General features: G+C 40.9%; 1 protein-coding gene across 3 annotated transcripts in view; it reads left to right on the top strand.

Moving 5' to 3' along the window:
- WASHC2C (WASH complex subunit 2C) overlaps window positions 1-21752 on the top strand; it is a 37014-nt gene extending 15262 nt beyond the window's left edge. For 2 of the 3 annotated variants that reach the window (XM_069864132.1, XM_069864133.1), the window contains 17 exons: window positions 606-773; window positions 1378-1511; window positions 2333-2425; window positions 2931-3035; window positions 4392-4508; window positions 5938-6101; window positions 6560-6674; window positions 7591-7776; window positions 8791-8976; window positions 10446-10574; window positions 10779-10874; window positions 11925-12044; window positions 13518-13580; window positions 14245-14457; window positions 16649-17260; window positions 17849-18023; window positions 21266-21752. In XM_069864132.1, coding sequence (XP_069720233.1) covers window positions 606-773; window positions 1378-1511; window positions 2333-2425; window positions 2931-3035; window positions 4392-4508; window positions 5938-6101; window positions 6560-6674; window positions 7591-7776; window positions 8791-8976; window positions 10446-10574; window positions 10779-10874; window positions 11925-12044; window positions 13518-13580; window positions 14245-14457; window positions 16649-17260; window positions 17849-18023; window positions 21266-21402 — 2813 coding nt within the window. In that variant the 3' untranslated portion in view covers window positions 21403-21752. The remainder of the gene's footprint in view (window positions 1-605; window positions 774-1377; window positions 1512-2332; window positions 2426-2930; window positions 3036-4391; window positions 4509-5937; window positions 6102-6559; window positions 6675-7590; window positions 7777-8790; window positions 8977-10445; window positions 10575-10778; window positions 10875-11924; window positions 12045-13517; window positions 13581-14244; window positions 14458-16648; window positions 17261-17848; window positions 18024-21265) is intronic. The other variant, XM_069864134.1, reaches the window with a different exon arrangement.
- The last annotated feature ends 605 nt before the right edge of the window (window positions 21753-22357 follow it).

Below are 22357 nucleotides of genomic sequence, written 5' to 3' on the forward strand. Positions count from 1 at the left end.
GTGTTTGTGGACTATCTATCAGGATGCATCTATTACTGTAGCCAGATGTTTCCACACCAGATGTAGAAGAAACCGTTGTTATCTAGTTGATTGCTGCCATATCTGAGTTACACAGGAATCTCAGGATCAAGCACCACATCATGCTGCAGTACTGTTAGAGGTCTGGCATGACAAGTGCAGTTCCTTGGGAGAACTCAGTCACCTGTCCTTCCTGCTCCTCAAGCACCTTACCACTTCTATTTACTCACAGTGTTCTGGCTTACTAGTTACTAGTAGGATTCTGGTTTGGGAAGTCCATAGGGGCAGCAGTGTGGGACTGCTGAGTCTTCTAGCTTTATTGCAGAACTTGATTGCTGTTCTAGAGGAGGTAGGCAGGTTTGAAGAAGTGATTCCAGCGAGAGGGGCCATCTGCCTGACCTGGCTTTATCAGGAAGCTTCTAGCTAATGCTTTTGATGCAGTATTGTTGCTGGAGCACATTAAAGGTTGCTGTGATGGAAACTAGGCCTGACTCTACTTACTATGGCACAGGCTTAGCTTTTCAGTAACTCTGGCAGTGGTCTCTCAGTGGATTTGTTTGCTTTTTTTTTCCCAATGTGATCTGCAGGAGGAAGTGATGTGTTTAGTTCCACTGTAATTGTGGAAAAAGACAAGAAACCTTCAGCACAGAGCACAGAGAAAAGTCCTAAACAACCTGGGAAAGTTGTTCTGTTTGATGATGATGATGATGACGACGACTTCTTTGTGGGAGCAACCAAAAAGTCTCCAGGTTCAGGTACCTCTTTATATGTGCTGTAGAAGATTAAACATTAAAGGTCATCAAAATTCAAATTGATGGGAATGAATGAGTTAGAAAATTCAAACCTACATCACTGTTACTTCTGCTTGGGTTTTGAGGCTGGTTTGTTGTTTTGGTTTTTTTGTTATTAGCATTTCTTTTCTGTAGAGCAGTGTGGAACTAGTTTATTTGTATGCAGTCTCCACTGACTATCCTTTCCTAGACCAATCCTGCTTCTGTTAGGGCAGAATGAGGGAAATGATACAGACTTTATTCACACAGCTTTGAGTCTCTATGCTGAACGCACTCTCTATTGGCAGGCTGTAGGCCTTTAGAGGTGCAAAACCAATACAAAACACTGCCTTTAGAAGTGCCAACTGACTCTACCCCAATGCTTATTGACTGCACACTCTGTCACCAGTGCTCTCAATTAAGTGATGTTTCACTTTGAGAGCTTGTCTAATTTTTTCTCTTAAAGACTCGTGATGCTGGTAATCTTTAAAAAGGGAGCATGGCGTCTTTAGAGGCTCTGGTGCCTTCTCTTGTTCAATATTCATGTTCCGTTCTAATCATTCTCTGTTTGTTTTATCTCTTAATGCAGTCAAGTCCACAGCAGACCTGTTTGATGATGATGAAGAAGGTGATTTATTCAAGGAAAAACCTGCCATTCCTGCTCTGCTTGCTGGCTCAACTAAAGAAACGGGAAGCCATAGGGAGACAGTCATGGAAAAAAAGGTAATGGCATATAAATGGGTCATATGGCTAAGGTTTTGGGATAAAGTTACTACTACAGCTGAAGTGGTGTTTCCACATGCGGCACTAAGGAAGTGCTGTTTTTATGAAACAGAACTAGGTTCCTGGGGTATTATGTGACCTGAGTGCTTCAGGAGTACTTAAATGCTTTTTCCTTCTTAAACTTGAACTTTATCTGAGGGTTTTTTTGTGGGGGCAGTGATTGCAAGATTTTATTAAGACAAGATTGAAATGAGAGCAAAATGAGAAGCCTTTGATGTTAAAAATTGTTTATAAAGTTCATGGCTGAATTGAAATGAGCCATACTTGAACCTTTGGTATCACAGTTCTGTGTTGCCAAGTCTTTGTCTGCACTTAGGCTAACTGCTGGTAGTAACTTAACTGGTAACCCATTGCTTGTATATATTGTGGGAAGCTGGGGCTGTGCTGTGCTAATGCAGGAAATAATGGCTTGCACAAACTGTGCTCTTCCTTTACAAAACACAGCTTGTTAAAAGAAATATTTTTATTTAACTCACAAGGAGGCCTGGCATGAGTTGCTGCATACATTTTCTGCTGAGAAGGATGGTGGTGGGAGGGGAGGCCTGTGGTAAGACCTACAAGTCAGTCATACGTAGCTCCGGCTGCATGTAAGGAGCTCACTGAGCACATGAATTTTGGACTTCAGCCCATGGGCGACAAGCTTGTATTCTGTCCCTTCAACTGCTAGGATGCTGCATGCCTCTTAGAAAGGGTTATATGACGTGCCTGCCATTACTGAATCTAAATGGGTGCTGATGCAGTGTCTTTAATTTGTCATAAAGAGTCAGCTGTCTTCAGGTGAGGACTTCAAGCCTTTATCTGAAACACCTCCAAGAAAACAGAGGGGCCTTTTCTCTGATGAGGAGGATTCTGAAGTGAGTATCTCTTTAATAAATTGCCACATTGGGGTCTGAGTAACTGATTTCAGTCCACTCGCATCTAGGGACTCCTTGTTTATCTGTAGGATTGTGAACTCTTACATCCATGCAGCCACTCGCAGCCATCCTGAAAGTTCCTTCTTGCTGCAAGAGTGAAATCTTTGGGTATGTTTTCCCTATCATCAGAGAGTTAAACTTGTGTGATACACAGAAGTGTAAATTGGAGGCCTGAAGAGGAGAAAGATCAGGAAATGAAGAGCAACAATCATGAAAGACTGCATATATTTAATCTTGTGTCCTTTGCTTCCAGCTAGCAATTAATACAAATTTGAGGGAAATCCCTGTGGAGTTGCAGGTGATCGCACATCTGAGTAAGACAATGTTTCCTTACTTCACAGGCACATTAAACACTGTTTTAAAAAGGAAACACACAAATGTCCCATTTAGAGTTCTTAAGCATATAGCATTGCTTTGCAAAGTAATGTTTCTTTGGTTTGCACAGGACTTGTTTTCATCAAGTAAAACTGTGAAGTCCAAAGCTACATCTCTCCCCACCAGCAAGTCCATGACAAAAGCTCACCTTTCCTTGTTTGATGATGATGAAGAGGTAAGTACCTCTTCCTGATACTGCCTGTGTATGTGAACCCACCTGCACAGCCTATTGCAAATGCAGCAGGAAATATTCAGAAGCTTACAACGCTAAGCTTGTAAATTGAACACTAATTAGAGCACTAAATCAGTCTTGCATTGTGGGGCAATTCTGGGCATGCAGATGGCATTGTGAAGGAGAATGATAGCGGGGACTCTTGCGACTTCTTGAGTCTTTTTAGTATTTTGCAGTCAATGCCGATGGATGTTATTCCTCTGATTGATAGAACTGGAGAACATTAAACAATAGAACACGTATGAGCTTCAAGAAGCTGATTTATCCTTGCCTCTGGTACCTAGCCATATAGATAATTTCTTGCTTCCCTTGGATCATGGCTGGTGAATTCCTTTATTCTCCATTTTCAGTGTATAAGAATTGTGGTTGTGAGTGTAGAAACTGAGATCAGAGCACAGTCTGTGCAAGGAACTCAACAAAATTGAATTAGTATGTGCTTTTATCTTTTTTACCCTCTGCTCCTTCCCGCACACCCTCCCTCCAAAGAGCTTTTAACTGTAGCCCTGCAGCCTTCATGGTGACTTAACTTACCCCATAGTCTTAACCTGAGGCAAGCAGAGGAGGCTGCTCAGAGGCATAAGACAGGGGATCTCTGCAAACTCAGGATAAATGTTTCCTGTTCAAGAGGGAGCTGATTCCACCTCACCTGTCTGAATAGGGGCTGTTCAGAAGCAACTGTCAGGCTAGTAAACCATTTTGTAATGTGGTAAGCTCTGTAGTATCTACCATGAATGTTATGTTATGGAACTGAAGGTCAGGTTGTAGAAGAGCATAAATAAGTGTTAAGTAGTGAAGTCGACCTATGCTTTTTTATATTATGATGGTAATATAGTGTTCTACGTGACTGTCTTCAGATGAAAAGTCTTGGGTTTTGCCCAGAGGTAGCGGTTCGGCTTGGCTATTGCCTGTCCTCTCAAAATAGGATTCATTCTCTGTTTCATTACGTAGATGTAGAAACAGTGCCCCATTGTGTTAGCTGCTGTGCAGCAGAATTGCCCGATGGTGGATTTTGGCTGCTGGTCAAGCCTTATGGCGGAGAATCTGTGGGCCAAAATGGGGCTGTGTGCTTACAAGTTTCTGGTCTATCAAATGCTGTGTGCATAGGATTCTCTGTACAAGAATACTGTATAACACTTGAAATTGTCTTCAAAAAGGGTTCACAAAACACCATTTCTCTGTTGTACTAATCTGAGAAGCAAATGACAACAGTATCTTGCATGCTGATGACTTTGTAGTCAGGTTTTCATTGTGGCTTTGGCTTTTTTTTTTTTTTAAATATATTCCTTACTATATTTTAAGGATCTCTTTGGTGTGATACCTGCCAACAAGCAACGGGAAAAAACCCTAGATGAGAAAGCAAAACTCTCGGAGCCGTTCAAGAAAGCCTCCAGCTTATTGTTCAGCAGTGATGAGGAGGTACTTGGGAGTAAGATTTGCTTGAAAGAGGTTACTGCACTTTATGCTGGCAGAGCATGAAACTGTTGAGATGGGAACTACACTCAAACTGTACTGTGTCCATATGCCATGCCTACTGAAATCCTGTGATTTGTTTGCAGCTGAGGAGGCTGTCTGATTCTTGGCCAAAATTATCTCAGGATCTAGGTAACAGAAGTTAGGTGGAAGAGAAAATCAGTATTTTCAGTGTAATTTATAGAAAGATCTATAGCCAATAGAGGCTGCTGCCAAAAAAATCTCACTTAAAAATACGTAAAGGGAAAAGTATATTTGCCTTTATTGCTTTACTTTCTATAAGGAACATTTAACAGTTTTAAATACATATGTGGGGAGTTTTTCTTTGGTTTGGGTTATTGGGGTGAGTGGTGTGATGGTATTCGGGTTTTTTGTTTGCTTAGATTTGATGGGGGTTTGGGTTTTGTTTGTTTTGCAAATCTAGGGATGGGAAAAATGAAATAGAAGTAAATTGGCTTCCCAGAGAGTAGCCACCTTTTAGGGTGGATTAGATGTTGTATTGCATCATAAATGAAAACCAGATATACTAAATAAATTAAATAGTTGTCTGGAAAGTCTTGGAATTAAGTCATGAATAAGATTCAGTTCTTAGCCCCCCCACTCCCCAAAATTACTCTTTTGTGTAGAAGTGATTTTTATTAACTGTCCTTTAATTGCTTGTTTAGGGGGTACTACTAATATCTTTAGATGCCTTTTTATCTTAATGTAGAATAAACCAAGTTCATACTTTGACATGCCTGTAGTCCCTGTCAGTGAAGGTACAAACAGAAGTTGGAAACAGGGCAAACGTCTTGAAATGCTGGGAATAAGAAAACATGCAAGCCAGAAAACTATTCCAACACCAGAAATGTTTCCTTCTAATGTTGACTTGTTCAGTGGATAGGCTCAATTAAATGCTAGCTTTGGGAGGGTTGGGGGGCAGTACTCTGGTTGAAAGCTGAGCCAATAAGAAGTGCAGCACCATGCACTGTAGAATGAGGTGTGTTGGGTGTGAGTGTTGTTTTTTCCTAGGTATTTTTGTTTTGTATTTTCCCCATGCATCTAACTTGCTAATTATTTAAGTGATTCAAATCAGGTTCTACTGGCTGACCTTGCTCCTGTGACTGCTGTTGACACTGGTCTCAGCTGTCAAGAGCAGCTATAATAGCAAATTATGTGTAACCTGTGTTGCTGGGCAAATAGTGTATTCCGAAAGGTGGTCAGGCTCTCTGCAAAGCCTAAGCAATGTCAGATTACAGTGGATAACTAAGTGAGGAAAATAAACTAGTAGAGAGATGCAAGGACTGCCAAGATGCTGAAGTATTTCTGCTTATAGAAAATATGAAAGTGGCTTTTACCAAGACAAAAGAAAACTTAAGGGTTCCTTATTTTTAAGGAACACTGGAGTGTCTCCAAGCCAGCTAAACTTCCTTCTGAAGATGACCAAAAAGAGGACCCTGCAAAACCAGCTAGTACTGTCAGTCAGGCTAAAGCTGTGAAGACGAGGAACGTCTTTGAGGAAGAGGACGAGGAGGATTTATTTGCAATCACTAAAGAGAGGTGACAGTCCTGGGAGGGAAGGGAGGGTGTTTTTTTCAGAACTGCCCAGCAGCACCCTCAACAGTAGATTGACCCAGGCATACTGCAACTGTTGTCCCCTGCTACTCCTGCTCAGGAGGAAGTAGAGATGTGTGAGTGGAAATGGGCAGGACTAGGCTCTTTTACCTCTTTTCTATCCATGACAGATCGTTCTCTTTGCCACCACTTAATGGGACTCTCCATTTCTATAGCTGAAATATAAAATCCTCTTGACCTGTTATTATGTTTACTTCTGCAGAAAGCTGTGGAGACAATAAGGGAGGGTGGTAAAATGATTGAAACAGTGAGGAAGCAGTCTCCTTTATCTGAGACCACTTGATGCAAATGATGGTCCTGAGTAATACTTTTAAACAGATGCAGTGTATGGCTGATGAAACTTTTGCACTGAATCTTCCGCTTTCTCCTCTCTCTCACTGTAGACAAAGAAAGCCACAGAAGGCATCGTTGTTGTTGTTTGAAGATGATGCTATTAATGAAGAATCACTCTTCAGCACCCAATCAATGCTACTTCCTTCAGCTCCTAAGGCTACAGTGGTACCACCCCTTTCTTTTATAATTAATTTAGAATACTTAGCCTTTATATAGTCTGTTTTCCTTGCTAGGTACTGATACAAGCCTGAGTTGGTTTAGACAATGGTAGTTCTAGCAGATTGGGGATGGGAACAGGGCTGACTGAACTCTTACACGTAAAACTTCATAGAGTCATAATACAGATTTCAAAATTTTCTTGACTGCTAACCCTAAATTTGGTTTATGCTAAAAGCCCTTCCTGAGGATGTTTTGAAAGCTCTTAACCATAAAAAAAATCATTAAAAGGAACAGACTACTGTGAAGCTAGGGCTTCACTATCTGTGTTACCTCAACTCAAGCTGGATCAGTTGTGTCTACAGGCTTCTTGCTGGCCCTCTGTTGAGAGTTATTATGCTATCCTCTGTCTTGTCAGCTTAGCCCGTAGTGTACTGCCTGTCTCTTTGTACTTGGGATTGAAAGTAGGAGTTGCAAAAGCTTAATACAGTTCTGTCTGTAGTGGGAATTCCTGCACATATATGTGCCATCCCTGCTCCCCACCTTCCTATTCTGCCTACCAGAGAAACCGTTATCATGGGCCATAAAGGCAATAGGCTTGGGAACAGAAGAAGAAACAGGCAAGCAATACTCCAGCTGCTATCAGTCATAGGAAAGAGTGTACCAACCAGACAAGATTCTCAGAGCATCTATTCTAAGCTTACAACTGCTTTGTGGCACTCTTCAATCTGACTTAAAAGCCTTTAATACTAGAAATCAAAAATGACAAACCAAAATGTCCCGCATGAGGAAAGCTGAAGTCAAGCATCTTGTCAGTGACCTAGAGCCCTGCAGAAGGCGAACTGAAACTCTGCTGTCCCACAGCAGTGTGCGCTTGTTATATACCCATCGATTTTGTTTCAACAATATTCTCTTAATTCTACAGGAGAAAGTAAAACCAGCACAAGCACCACCTTTCTTTAATGAAGAAGAAAAGGAGGAAAAGGAAGATCTGCCAGAGACAGCAGTAAAGTCTAACCAGATAGAAGATACATTGTGGTCTTCAGAAGAGCCTGGAGCAGTTCCTGTGCCTAAAGGAACAGATGTTGCAGGACAGCAAACAAAGGAAAAAGTGAGGGATTTTCTTACATTAATCTGAAGTTTGATAAAGGTTCAGTTTTAAAAAAAAGCAGTAATCTAATAGTGCTGTTCTGGGACTAGAATTCTTTTTCTGGATTTCCTCTTCTGTTGCCAAGGAGAGGATAACTATCTCCATTTAGCAAAATCACTTGTCAGTCAAACAGCAAATTGATTAAATTACATTTAAAAGTTGTTTCCCAATTGATGTGCATGAGAGAATTGTTTAAAGGGAGGAGAGGTGGAGTGGGGGCAGGAATCTGTTTGCTTTTAATTCCAGAGTAGGTTGGGTAATATTTATTCACATGAGCAGAGGTTTCCTTTAAAAGATAGCCTGTGCTGATGCATAGGTTTGGCTTCAAGCTCAGTAGCTTTGTTTCGTTATAGTTACAAATGGTGTTGGTGGCTGTGGCTTTCAGGATTGTGAATTTCTCCTTGGGTAGCCCTGTTAGAGGATAATATTGATATATATTTGTTGAAGAAGCTTCAGCAGAACATGGGCATGGTCTTACTGAGTGATTGTTGGGGAATTACCAGCTGATGAATTTCCAGAGTAGTTACCATGCTTTGCACTTTCCTGAGTGCACTCAGGTTTGGGTAGTGCTGCCCACTCCAAAGAACCCCAAGCTGCACGAACTAGGTACCTCAGAGGTAGTGGCTTAATACAGCTTTGTGGTGCGCATGCAACCTGACATGCAGATGAGGAGGAAACGTTATGCAGGAAGCTGCTTGTCAACAGCGCTACGGTATAAGAGTACAAGCAGAAACTTGTGCTAACTTCAGAGCCATCAAGTGTATTCTCTTCATCTACTGTCCCTTGCTAATCTGCGTGTTGCTATTCTGTCTTCTTAGGAAACATTAGTTGAATGTAGTTTTCTGCTTGGTAATGGATTGCAGAACTGTGACCAATGCTGGTTGTTTAACCAAGAAAACTTAGTGGTTGTTTGGGCAAACCTGAACGTAGCAGGCTGATGTGTTAATTTTTTTTTTTCTTTTTTTTTTGGTGGAGCCTTCTGCAGCAACAACACCCTCAGAGCCAGACAGCAGTTCAGATCTGTTTGCAACATCACCACCAGGCCTGGAGAAAGATGTCAATACTCAAGCTAAGAAAGTGTTAAGCTTGTTTGAGGAGGAGGAAGAGGAAAGAATGGATGATGATGATGGCATTAAAAATGCACAGAAAGAAATTGGTGTGGTAAGTCTAGGGAAGTTCTTGAACCCTAGGAAAGAGTATTTCTACTTTTCTACCCCTACAATTCTAGCCAAGGTTGTTTTGTTTACACTTCCCTCTCTGTCACTGAGGCTAATCTTTCTCTGTTTCAAGACTTCCAGATTCTTGAGTGCGAAATTATTCCTGTTCTCCCATATGATTGTGAATTCCTTTGTAAATTTCACATTGTGAGATGCTTGCAAGAAACCACATCTGTCCTATGAATTTGGAAAAATACAAATCCTTTCACATCTTTCCTTCAAAGCACTCAGCTGTCAGCATATAACAGTCGCTAAGTGATTAAGGGGCTGAAATGCATATTCATGCAAAAATCAGAATAAGTAGTTTGGGAACCTAATATTTTTGATATGCAAATCTGAAACATCCTACTATTTTCCTTGCTTATCTCCACTGATGTTTTGTGTGTATACCACTGGGTGTGTAGTATGTTTTCATGTGTCTGGGCATAGACAGCAGTTCTAGTGCTCTAAAAATATTACCTGGTGCACAGAGAGTCAGGGAATGGAGCATTAATAAAAATCGTAGAACAGGGTGTGTGGACCAAAAATGGTGTACTGGAAATTAGCTTTAGTAAGCAGCCCTTTGCAGCTTTTGAAGACTTGGACGGGGAAGGGAGAATCAAGCTTTATTCTTATGACTGCTGCTCCTGCTGCTTGGATTTTGAGTCTGATGTGATTCTACTGGACATTCACTCATGCTCTTAAGAGGTTTACTTTTTCATTGCCTGAGTCCTGAAGAGACAGATGTGGATACTGGCCTTTACCTAGACATTCTGTGGGTCCTTTGTCTTTTGAATGTCAGACCTGGGTGTGTGCAGTGACTATGATCATAGAAATGCATTGGTTTTGATGTTCAAGTAATTGATATGGTTGGTTTACCAGATAGTGGAGGGCTGATAAGGTGATCTGTTTCACTGTCAAGCTTCCTCACCACCAGCAAGTTTGAAAGTACAAGTTCTTTACAAAGGCAGACAATGTTCTGTTCTTCATTGTGGGGGTGTGTTTGCTTTAATGAGTAGAGAATAGGGGATCTAGCAACAATAATAGCTTTGCAGGCATTCAACTTTAGGATTTTATTTTATTTTGTTCTTCCTTATAAAGGTGTACACTTTACTGTACGCTATACTGAAAAGCTTTTTTTTTTTTCCTTCCTTCTAAGGAAGCTTTAGCAGCTGAACCTCTGACCTCAGGTCAGCAGGCACAGATGGATTTTGTTTAATATCTTCTAATCAAATTGAGCTTTGAATACAAATATTTACATTGTAAGTTTTGCAGATTTGGTCAAAGTAAAATATATAGCTGGCAATTAAAATTGTATTTTTGTTACCATTGTCGTAGTGTAGCCTCAGGTGAATTGTAACCTGTCTTGTTACTAGGCAAGTAATCTTTAAGAGGGAGTTTCTCACTATGTAGTCGTTTCTCCTTTCCTTCCAGGCTTCTGAGAATAGTACTCGACCCAAAAGCACTGGAGTCTTCCAAGATGAAGAGCTCCTCTTCAGTCACAAACTTCAGAAGGACAACGATCCAGATGTTGACCTCTTTGCCAGTCCCAAGAAGTCAATGGTGAGTTCCAAGTACTCCTCTGAACCTGCTATTTAAAAAACATTCTTGAAGTGTGCAGCTTACTAGTGCTCATTTTTCGAACACAGCTTAAGTCATTGATTTCCAGGGAGGGCCAAGAGCTACTGTCAGTTCAGGCACTATGGGCCAAAGGAGGCTTGCTTTTGATATGTGACACATCTTTTTTTTAATCCTTTCTCTCCTTAGTCTGCAAACCGTATCCTGAAGCCATCATCTGGAGGAGGGCTTTTTGGGGACGATGATGAGGATGATCTCTTCAGTACTGCTAAAATAAACTTTCTGGTATCTGTTCCTCTGTCAATGACTTATATTTCTTTCCAATGTCTTTTATATATGAAAGGGATTTTTCCATATGTATTCCCATAAGAAATTAAGTGAATAGAAATGGCTGTGGTGGCCCTGGAGAGGCAGGGAACGAACAGGTAAATTAGGTGTCCCAGAGCTGGGATAAGAGAATTGGATTATTTTTCTTTTTGTGTACCACTGGCTCTAGATTATGTGGAAGAGAACACACCTGAACAGAAATCAGAGTTAGTAGAATTTGTATTGTTTAATTGTTCAGTTATTCAACTTGCAATATTACTTCTCTGTAGTTCATGCATGACGGATGAGCCTTGCTGTATGACTTAAGTAATTAAAGTCTCTGCAGGTTGGTTTGATTTGAGGTAATGAATATGATATTAAAATTCTTGTGATAACGGGATAGTTTTTAGAGGGCGAGCAGCTATAGTATTAAACTAGACTGCATTACGGGTGGTCTGAGGTCAAAGTCCTAATGTGTTCTGAGCTACTACTCTAGATGTATTTAGCTTAATTTTGTTGAAGCCAGTTTTTACTTTAGTCTATTTTCATATCTGTAGCTGGGAGTTAGGCTAGAAAACTGGCGATATTTCCTGGAAACAGTTTGAGGACTGTGTAAAGAGTAGTCTTAAGCAGTTAGCACTTGACAGCTATATATGGAGCCTGTTTGCTTCAAAACATAAAAATAGCAGTGCTCCTTAGCTAGCTTTGTGCTTTTATTTTTCCTGCTGTCCTGTGCATGAGGAGATATGTGTGCATTTGTAAGTTTATTAAAGCTCATTATTTAGCATAAACAGCAAAGGCTGAGGTAAGCTAAATGAAATGAGATGTGAAAGGCCCTTGTCATTTCAGAGCTCAAAGGCAGTGCTTAGTATGCATCGCAGAATCAAAAGATGTGGCTAGGGTTTTTTTTCAGATAGAAGCAAGGTTTTTAAAAGCTTTGCTTGTGGATTTGGTTGGTTGTTTCATTTTAAATCTGGAGACCATGATTTTTACCTAATTCTTGTTGACTTATGCTCTTAATGCTTTCAGAAAGTAGCCGAGAAGAAAACACATAAGGCCAGTACTGGCCCTTCCTTGGAGAGCAGTAACCTTCCAGAAAATGCTTTAAGTGCCAAACAAGATGAAGCTCTGAAGGCAGTAACTACAGAGGCAAGTACCTAAATCTTATGCCTTGAACAGCATGCAAAGAAGGAGATATATAATTTTGTTTTATTAAAGTCCCTTGAAAAGATCAAAACTAATGCCTGGATTCACTTTCACACAAAGCAGCAATGCATAGCCAGACTCATCTCTGCCTGTCAGCAGGTACACTGTCACTAGCAAGAAGTTTAAATGCTATTGATGTAGTGTTTAATTCACTGTCCACACAGTTATGGAGGCAAAGTACAAGGCAGTTAAGAACTACACCTCAGGTCCAGTTGGATTGAAGATAGGTTATTGTTCATTCTTCTCTGAAGTGGCACTGTCTGTTGAAGTGAATGCGACCTTAAAGTATAGGTAGGCTTTTTCAGAAAGGAAATCAGGGTGTGCAGTACAAATCTGTGGCTGTTGAGAGTCTTATCCTGGAGACTTCAGAGCAAGCAAACAAGACACCTACTCCTGTCCCTTAGTCTTGCAGAACCAAGGGTCTCTGGGAGAGGCAGTCTGGATCTTACTCACCAGAGCAGCTTGTTGGATTTCCATCTGTGGGAGATTAGCTTTTCACTGGGGGGGATGGGGTGTGGGTGTTTTTTCCTCCCTTGGGCTGAGGAACACAGCAAGTCTGTAGAGTTAGTAATTAGCCTGTCTTCCCTTATGGTGAAGAACTTCTTTCCTTGAAGTGTAGAACCATGCTCGTCTTTCTTTTCTATTTTTTTTTTTAGCTGAAACAGCCTAGTATAGGAATAATCTTAGCCTGTCTGAGATTCAGCTGAACGCCACGTGCTTTTGGTGAATAACGATCTTCTCCAACATTGGGATTCCTCTGTTATGCTATCAAGACCCCCAAACCAGTGTCCTAACACTTGCAAAGCCTCAGTTACTTCAGCCTGGTTGAAGGAGCTCTGACTGCGTAGTCATACTGACAGCAGTACAGCCTAGGTCACAGAATCATGGTAGACTATAAACTTGCAGAGGGCAAGCACTTTTTTTTTTTAAGATATTCCTTGCCGGCTGAGAGGTACAATTTTGTAGCCCTTTTGGCTTCTGTGTGGGCTTCGTTGAAGTTTGTGGCACTATTATAGACAATCACAAAAACAGGAGTTCATTGTATCAATCTGTCACCACAGCTTCAGAGAGTCTTAGGGGAGGGAATGAGCAAGGAGGGAGGGTAGCTGTCACAGTCTGATTTGACCTGTGTTTTGTGTGACCTGGAGAGGGTGGAAGTTGTGGGGTTGCTGTTGCACAGTATAGTATTGGGTAGAAGGAGAGTGGAATGAAATGTGGTAATGAAGGCTATGGCATGGGGGGAACTGAAGCTGAAAATTGAGTGACTGTAGATCTGTTGGTAGGACGTGTTGATAACGAGGTATCTTCAGAAGAAATTGGTAAGCAGTGAGCTACATTCTATAGACATATTAAAATGCAAACTACAGTCTGGTTGATAACTTGTCCACTTGTTTAATCCAGTGTGATTTTGTGCAGAAATCTACAGGTCCTGTTCCCATTAAAACCAAAGAGCCCTCATCTCGGATTGGAAAGATACAAGTAATTAACTTTACTGGCATTTTGACTTTCAAGAAAAAAAAAATTCTTTCTTGCCTCCCTGATGACCCTCCCTTAATTGAGATCTTTTTAACCTCCTTGCCTTACTCTTGCAACATTTTTTTCCAGATGGCGAATTTTCTACTACTTTTTCTGTATTTGCATGTTTAATAGCATTTCCTTCTCCTGTTGCAGACCTGACTCTGAGCAACACTATTTACTCTATTACTCTATCTGGGGTGGAGAGGGTGGGCTTTTCTTCAACCTGCTATTCTTCTCAGCACTATTTTAAGTGTCTTCAGATGTTCAGGATTTTGATTATGTCCCTCTTCTGACATGAAATTACTAATGACTGCCTATATCACAGTATCGCTCTTAAAGTCAGAATCAGTGTTTCCCTTGGACAGGATACTGAGCTGCATAGGTGTTTGATTTGACTTAATGTGGCCATGCTGTTCCTGAAGCTCTTATACAGTGGTGAGCGCTCCACAGACTCAGTGAGACAGAGGACATGCATAGGTGTAAGAAATACCTAGCACTTGTAGGAGTAGAATTTGAATGCCTATGTACACTAGTTCTTGCTGTTTTTCTGGAGCTGTGCTTGGTTTTCAGCAGTATTAATATGATCTATTTTTGTGCATATGTTTTTGTTTTCTCTATTTTGTAGGCTCACTTAGCTATTAACCCTGCAGCCCTACTACCTGGAGCAATGCCTAAGGTCTCCAATGTAAAGTCCCCCTTACCGTTTCTGGACACTCCACTGCATGAGCCCAAGGATGTACTGAACAATGAAGCTTTCTCTGCTGCAGGAAACAATGAAGAGCTAGGTGTAAGCTTTGATCAGCCTATGCAAGCAGATACCTTGCACAGCGCCAATAAGGTAACCTTGGTGTTTAGCAGGATAGAGAGGGGGATTAGGAACAGAGTTTGTTCTCCTGCGGGAAATTGTGTTTTGGTATGCAGGTTCTCCTAACAGTATCTGAATCTAAATGGAGGTGTGGAAATCTAATCCCCTCTCATTTCTCACAAACATAAAGCCTGCTATATCCTTTGCTGTGTAAGGGGCTTATGCATATGCCTAATTCTGTGACTTTTTAAGGTACATGTGTACAATCCTCAAATACAGTAGTTTTCCTTGTAGGTTAAAGGTATATTAGCTTAACATCTTGTTCTGTGCCATGAGACGCCAACCTGAAAACCACAAAAAAGGCATCTCTCTTGGCTAACTATAAAATAAGTTATGGACAGCTGCTGTGGCAACATACCGAGAACACTTCGCTGCTGTAGGTTGAACTTTACCTCCTCTGTGGCTAAAAATGTCATATTGTCCTGAACTGTCACTTCCAGTTCTTTTTCAAACAGAAACTTTGTTTTTAAAGCAAACCCCCCCACAAAACCAAATGAAAACCAAGTCTTAACATCTTTTGACATGGCAGATCTCTGCCTCCTGACTCACTGGGTTTTTATTCATACCTTTTACTTTATGGATTGCAAAAGGCATGTTCTAATTAAAAATTTAGTGGTTTTTTTTTTTTTTTTTTTAAAAAGCAAGCTTGAACCATGTAGTTAAGATTTATTCTGGGTGTTTATTATGTTATAGATCTCTCTTTTCTGAGACTGAGAGCAGCGATTTGGATAAGATAACTTAGGGTCTTAGCTTTGGTTATGTCTTTTCTTAATGCTGCTGAAGCTGATCGCTACCAGATGCGCTGTAGAGGTGACTTGGGAAGATGCAGCAGCTTTCACTGCAGTGGCTGACATGACCCCTCAGTGCCAAATGAGTTTGAAGCTTGTATCTCAGAGTAGTACACTAGCATGTAGACATAGTTTTTCCTATAGCAGCATGTCCTGCACAAGAGACAAAACCTGCAAAGAATACAGCTCCTGTATCTGCATATGGTCAACCCTGAATGTTCATTTTAGCACAGTAATGATGCAAGTTTGTTTACAGAAGTCATCTGAGAAGAAGCATCTCAGTAACTATACAGCGAATATTTTGTGTGGCTCAGGTTACATGTTAATTTTGGCCTTTCATTGCTTCTTGAACCTTTCAAGTTTGAGTTTAAGCTGTAGAGCTATGCAGCCAAATGCACTTTTTCCAAAGGCTGAAACAAAACAACCTTCCCAGCATTCTGGCTGTCCTTTCAAAAAACAGTGCATGGGTCAGATTTTTTTTTTTTAAAGTGCCTCTTCCTTCCATTATTTTCCTAGTTTTCAACCATGCTCTGATCAATACAGCCCAACACTCAGAAGGCATATGTGCTTCTACAGTGATTCTGACAAAAACACATGCCTCCTTTAAGCTCCAGTACAGCAATTAAAAAACAGGGAAAAGGAGATTGTATTGATCCATTACCTACCTTCATGAATGCTCCTGTCCATGTGGGATACAGTAGAGGCTATAATGGAATTTTACAGAGGGCTTGTTTAAAAGCAGCAGAGGAATAAACTGTGGGAGGCTATGTATAACGTAATTAGTCATGACTTGGACAGACTAACTGCAGCACAGAAGCCCCTGGATTAGCAGGCTGTCAGATCGGCTAAGGTATTACCTGAAGCTAAGGGGCTGGTTTCTTGCTGACCTGTGTTGTGACTCTCTGCTTGCAAGTGCTGTTCCTTTTGTATCCCAATTCCACCTGCTGTTGAATGACCAGACAGCAGCACATCAGAAGTCCAGAGTTATTTTTCTGAACTCTTGTGAGCTACTACAAGGTCACTTGTCTATCTTGCTCCTTTCTGAAAAATGGGGAGAATGGATGGTGATTCCTGCTGCTTCCTCCTAGGACATAAATCAGTGCCTGCTAAGCATTCTTTGCTCAAGAATCCCAATGGAGCATTTTTTTAAATGTACATATGGCTGTTCAAGTTACCTAAATCAGAGCTGTCGGCAGAACTGATAGTTAATTCAGTTTGTGTGCTAGTGTGAAATGGGTAATGCATTTTAATTGTAGTGTTGTAAAGGCCAAGTAAGTGTTGCAAGGAAACATAACGGAAATCCCAACCTGTCTTCCGTGAAGCTTGGGGAGTTTTCTTCTGTATAACCCTGCTCTGCTTTTACTCCTTTCTTCCAGACCAGGATCAAGGTCACAGGAAAACGAAGACCTCCTAGCAGAATGGCCCGACGTCTAGCTGCCCAAGAGTCTGAAGAGAGTGAGGAGGTGGACGATGCTAAAGAATCACAATTCTGTCTACCAAAACACATGTCAGCAAGAGTGAACACAAAGGAGTCTCTTGCTACTGAAGCAGAGTCCAAGGAAAATGGCTTTCTCTCTGGCTTGTCACTACCAGCTCATGGCAGTGTTTCGTCTGCTGAGACGAACAAGCTCCTTCCTCCAGAATCTGCAGACCAAGGGGATGATCTGTTTGAATCGGAAGACCTTTTTGCAAGCAGCTCTACATTTATACCAGCTGCACAATTAAAGTTAAAGGAGGGAGTGCCAGACAATGTGACTAACAAACCCATCAAAGGCAGGGAAAAAAAGCCTGATCTGTCTGTTCTGGGTGATCAGGACAGCAATGATCTTTTCCAGCCTGTACAGCAAAAATCTTCAACAAAAAGCAGCCCTATACCTTTTTTGGAGGAAGAGGAAGACTCTGTCTTCACCTGTCAGAAAGCTGGAAAAAAGGAGCTGAAATCTGCTGTACAGCAAGCTGTTGACCCTACTGCCCAAGATATCTTTGAGGTAATGGTTGAGCCTGCTACCTTGGCCTTTTTGATCCCCGGGACCTTACACAGACCCCTCTGCTTAGACATAGGCTTAATGGAGGCTTCTGAGTAGGATGGGGTTGGCAGGGTAGGTAGTGAAGTAAACAGTTGATCATGCTCTGCTACTGGGCAATAAAAACTTTCTTGGGATGTTCACCTCCTTATTAAAGAGAGTGGATTAAAAGGTGGAGCCTTAATACAGAGCAGGCATGTCACTGGATGTGCTGTAACAACATATCGATGATTATGACATTATTCAGAGTAATAAAGTATTTGTTTCCTGTCTCTCAGCTGTCTGTGTAACACACAGCATCTCAAATAACTCTTTTGAAAAAGGAAAAAAGTTGGTAGGCTGGTCATCTGATACGAGCCTCTGTGTGCTGCATGTGACCTGTGCACAACGACACACTAAGGCACTTACTGAGCCCTTCATGGGGAGAAGACACTCAGGCTTCTTGGGTTTGAGAAGCTCATTGCTGTCAGTCTTCTGAACATCTGACCTGCTGTGTACAGATAACTTGACTATTCTCTTGAAATGTGTTGTCTCTCTATGCTTTGCTCCAAGGATGATATATTTGCTACTGAGGCAATTAAACCAATGAATAAAGCAAAAGAGAAAATGCCAGAAACTAACCTGTTTGATGATAACATTGACATTTTTGTGGATCTCACTGTAAAACCAAAGGAAAGGATTACCAAGAAAAAAGTGGAACAAAAATCCATATTTGATGATGATATGGGTAAGTGTCTAATGTCTTGCTGCTAATATCATAATATTGTCCTGAGTTGTATTCATCAGAGATGTTTTAGAACCCTTTGCTTTCTTTTAAATTTTCAACTGCCCTGCAACCTCTGGTTATCTTTGGATTTTAACATCTGGATGGGAACTTCCTAAACTTGTAGAACTAGGATGGCATTTAAATGGTTTAGGAGAATATATAAAAGTCTTCTGAGAGAAGGAATAGTTTAATACCTGCAGGGATTTTTCTCACCTGTGTAGATTGGTAAATTTCTCTTATCTGGAGTAAGACACTAATCTCATGTTGTTATGGCTCTAAAACATAAATTCTCTGTTTCAATTTGCACAGCTTTTTGTATCATACTTCAGATGAATCGTTATTGTGAAGAAATAAGCATCTCTTCCCACCCCACCTTCATTATTGTGTTGACTGCCTTGGAGTCCACAAGTTTTTGTTTACATCCATGTAAACCCAGAACATGTTACCTAGAAAAATTCACAAATCCTACACCTCAGAGCAAAACCTTGCCTTGAATAATTTGTTGAAAAAGCAGCATATAGTAATCTGAAATGATGCAAAGCATGCTCCTCTCATTCTCCATCAGTGGAGGTATCAAAAGGCATTTGGTCTCTGACTGTGTCTGTTCATTCTTGTGCTCTTCATGTTTATAGCTCTTTGTGATGACATGTATTTCTTTTCCTCTTAAGACAAAAAAAATCTCTTCTCCTCTAGCTTTGATTCTTGTCAGTCTTCATTCTTTCTATCCTATTCAAATCAGATATGACTTATCACTGTTTTGCTTGAACTGCTGTTAAGCATTCCAACCTGATGGAATGACCTTGCTGTGAAGTCTGTAAATTAGTTAGAAAACTTGGCAGACATAAGAAGATCTTGAAGTTTCAAAACCTTCTCAATTGATATAAACAATAACACACAGTGCATGCGACAAGGTAGTTGAAATATGTATTGAATTATTGAAATATTTTAATAATTTACTTTTTTTCATGTAGCCTGTAGCAAATGAAAGGATTTCCCAGGCAGCTACCCCTTCCAAATACTTCAGCACAAAAATCCAGACCTCATGTTGGAAAAAACAGTTGTATAGTACCACTTGAAAGTATCTTGGAAAATTAGCCACAACGGGAACATCATTTGTACTTCCATTTTTGACATCTACTGCAATGCTAGAGCTGTTTGTTTGCTGTGGCATCTGATCTTGATATACCTATAGCATCTATAGCACCCAGTATCTGCTAGACTTACCTTCCTCTAGAGCATTGACTGGTTGGTGGTCAGCCCGTAGGTATGCAGCTACTTTCTGCCCAAAGCTATGGAGCTCCCGAACACCACCAGTACTGTAGGGAAGATGCCTGAAGGTGAGGATGCTCTGTGGGCAGTAGAGCAGAACTGGCACTTGTCTGTGCTTCAGGTTAAGGATTGGCCTAAGTGATCACAGTAGCACTTTAATAGGGATGTATATCGTTGGCTTAGGAAATCCTTTTTGCTGCAAATAGAACAGTAAGTGGCTGCAGTTTGTACGGAGTGGAGTCTGCAAGATGCTTTCCTTCTTTGTCTTGCCACAGCTTCTAATTACTGTTTACTACAGTTGTGTTAGGCTTGTGGTGGCAGCATTAGAAAAACTTTCTTGGGTCCTTATCCTCCCAGCCTCCTTAGTGCCCTTATGGCTGATGACACAAACACCTTGATATCAACTCTGCTCTCTTGAATAGCTTGTAAAGTGGTGACTGAGCTTTCTTGTACATTGACAAGTACTGTTTTCTATGGCCAAAACTTTCCTGTTCCTTAAGCCTGTCATGAAATGGGAGTGGTGCCTCTGCTGCTGATGGCACTGGCTGTATTTCCCTTTTGCAGCAAAGCTAATCCGTGTCATAGCTTCTTACTTTGCAGTAATGCCAGTAGGGGATTACTCTGTTTTACTGCATTTCTTAACTGCTCCTGTGCTGAAATGCTGTCCTGGATTATTACTGTGTCATCCCTATGATCAGCACAGTGTCAGACACATGCTAGAGTGGAAGAAGTAGGTACAAGAAAAAGACAAGCACATTGTGATAGGCTGCTCTGTGCTTGGCCTGTAATGCTTAAGATTAGGATACATGCTGAAGGCTGAAATAATAGTTTTTAGGCTCTGGACAAGTATTAACCTCTGTGTAAGACCTGTGTTTATTTAGTAGGGATTCAAGACCCGTGACATGCTGCTTTTACTGGCCTTGTGAATCACTAGCAATCCATGTATCTCACTCTTGTGATTTTTTTTTCCCCCTCATAGTCCAACTGCATAATCTGCATATCCTATATTTAAAAGCTTAGTGTATAGGAAGAGATCCGCTGTTGTATGTGCCCAGGAAATCTCGGGGCAATACTTCATGTGTGTGATAACAGCTCCGTGTCTTTCCAGGAGCACAGGTCTAGCCAGAGTACAAACTGCAGGTCTATGAGCTCTGCACCTGGCACAGGCAGGGTATCTGGGTTAGAGGGTTTCATTTCTATTGGTTGTTATCCTTCAGAAGAGAACTTTTCCTTAATAGTGACATGATATTTTCCCACTTTGTGGTCCTAGTTTATGAATAACAGAAATGCTTATATTGAGGAAGATGGTGGGAGATCTTGATTCAGGGCTGTAGACAGACCTTTTTGATATTCAGCAGGACGGCAGTTGTAGCTGTCTGCATCCTTGCATCTTAGCTGTGCTCTCTTCTCAAGTGCTTTATGCTGTGTTCTTACTGTGCTGTAGATGAAAGACGCTCATGTTGCTAGTGAATGTCACAACAATAGTCTCTAGCAAGTACCATCCTTTCCTCTTCTGATATTCTTTGGCAACAATCTTGCAACTCTTGGATCTTTTAGGTTCCTCAGATGCCAGTGTTCTAGATAAGAGGGATGTTATCTGGCACTTGCACAATGGAATTTATTGTGGAGGTTTAATTTATTTGTACTTCTCAAATGCTTATGAGAGCTTGAACATGTTATAAAATGCAAGTATTATTCTGCTGTACTGAGAAGAAAAAGTATTCTTAATTTGACTTACTGCTAACAGCTCCCACGTATGTCCTTACAAATGCATCTAGAATCACAAGCAGTAGGAAAGCATTTGTTTATCACAGAATGTCCTTGGCAGTCACTGCTGTGTGCTGGAGACTGTTATGTACCAATGTTACTTCTGTTTGGCAATCACTTCACATTAAAACCTTTTTTTTTTTTTCTCTTCATTCTCTCCCCTTCAGATGATATCTTCTCTAGCAGCCAAGTCAAGATACCCACTCCCAAAAGCAGATCTGCCCAAGCAGCCTCAGAAGCAAAATCTGAAAGCAAGACACTGAGCACATTTGATGACCCATTGAATGCCTTTGGAAGCCAGTAGCCAAGGATAATGTGTTGCAGAGAGGCGGCCTTCTATATGTCCTGTCCAGTACTAATACTCTGGATTCTCTAATCCAGCAGAGCTGAAATGACATGGCTGTGGATATTTAAATAAGATTACTCACTGGAAATGGTTAGTATTCTCTTGTGCTGGGTCCAAGTGTGCTAAATGATATATTTTTTAAAAAAGAGACAGTAACCTTCTGCTACCTTGTTTTCACGGTGCCCAGATGAATATAGCCTGTGCAATACCTGCAATGAAGTAATCTATTACACAAAGTATAGTTTGCTTTATTGAACAGATCTATAGAGAAAATAATTGATAAATAGTAAATGGAGCCTGTTAAACCAGATCTGTCTATGTCTTTTCTCTTCACCATTTGCTAATGTCTGCTTCTTGACCGGGTACAGCTTCTCTTATGTAATCATCAGTTAATGAATCTTAGTGAAGGACTTGACACCAGACAGAGGTAAGGTATTTCGTATTGGCAGCTAATGTGGTTTACAAAAATAATGGTTAAAGCTTCTCTGCCTGAGAGTGCATGCTACAGCGGAGCACCTTGTGCTCCATGAAAACAACAGAAACCTAACATTGTCTTATGTTCAAGTTGTAAGTCACTAAATAAGACTTTCACCTGACTGTATTTGCAAATAACACTTTCCAAGAAATCCATCGGTAGCAAGCATGCTTGATCACTTCAGGTTAACAAGCCTATGTGCATACGTTAATGCAGAGACTTGCTTGTGTCCGAAGACTTACTGTCTGCTTTTCTTTCTCATCTGTAATGCGTTGTAGGCAGTTTATAAGGGGTCGTTATTTTGTGGAATCCCTTTAACCGCCCAATTGGCTTAACCTTCTTGCTTCCTGTACTTTTTAGATTGCTCTTTGGAACTGATGCCATTAACCGCTCTTGATGCCCAAGAGCAGACTCTTGCTCTTCTTCATGCATACAAGC

This window comes from Phaenicophaeus curvirostris, chromosome 9 (genome assembly GCF_032191515.1).
Source record: "Phaenicophaeus curvirostris isolate KB17595 chromosome 9, BPBGC_Pcur_1.0, whole genome shotgun sequence".
NCBI classification, from domain to species: Eukaryota; Metazoa; Chordata; class Aves; order Cuculiformes; family Cuculidae; genus Phaenicophaeus; species Phaenicophaeus curvirostris.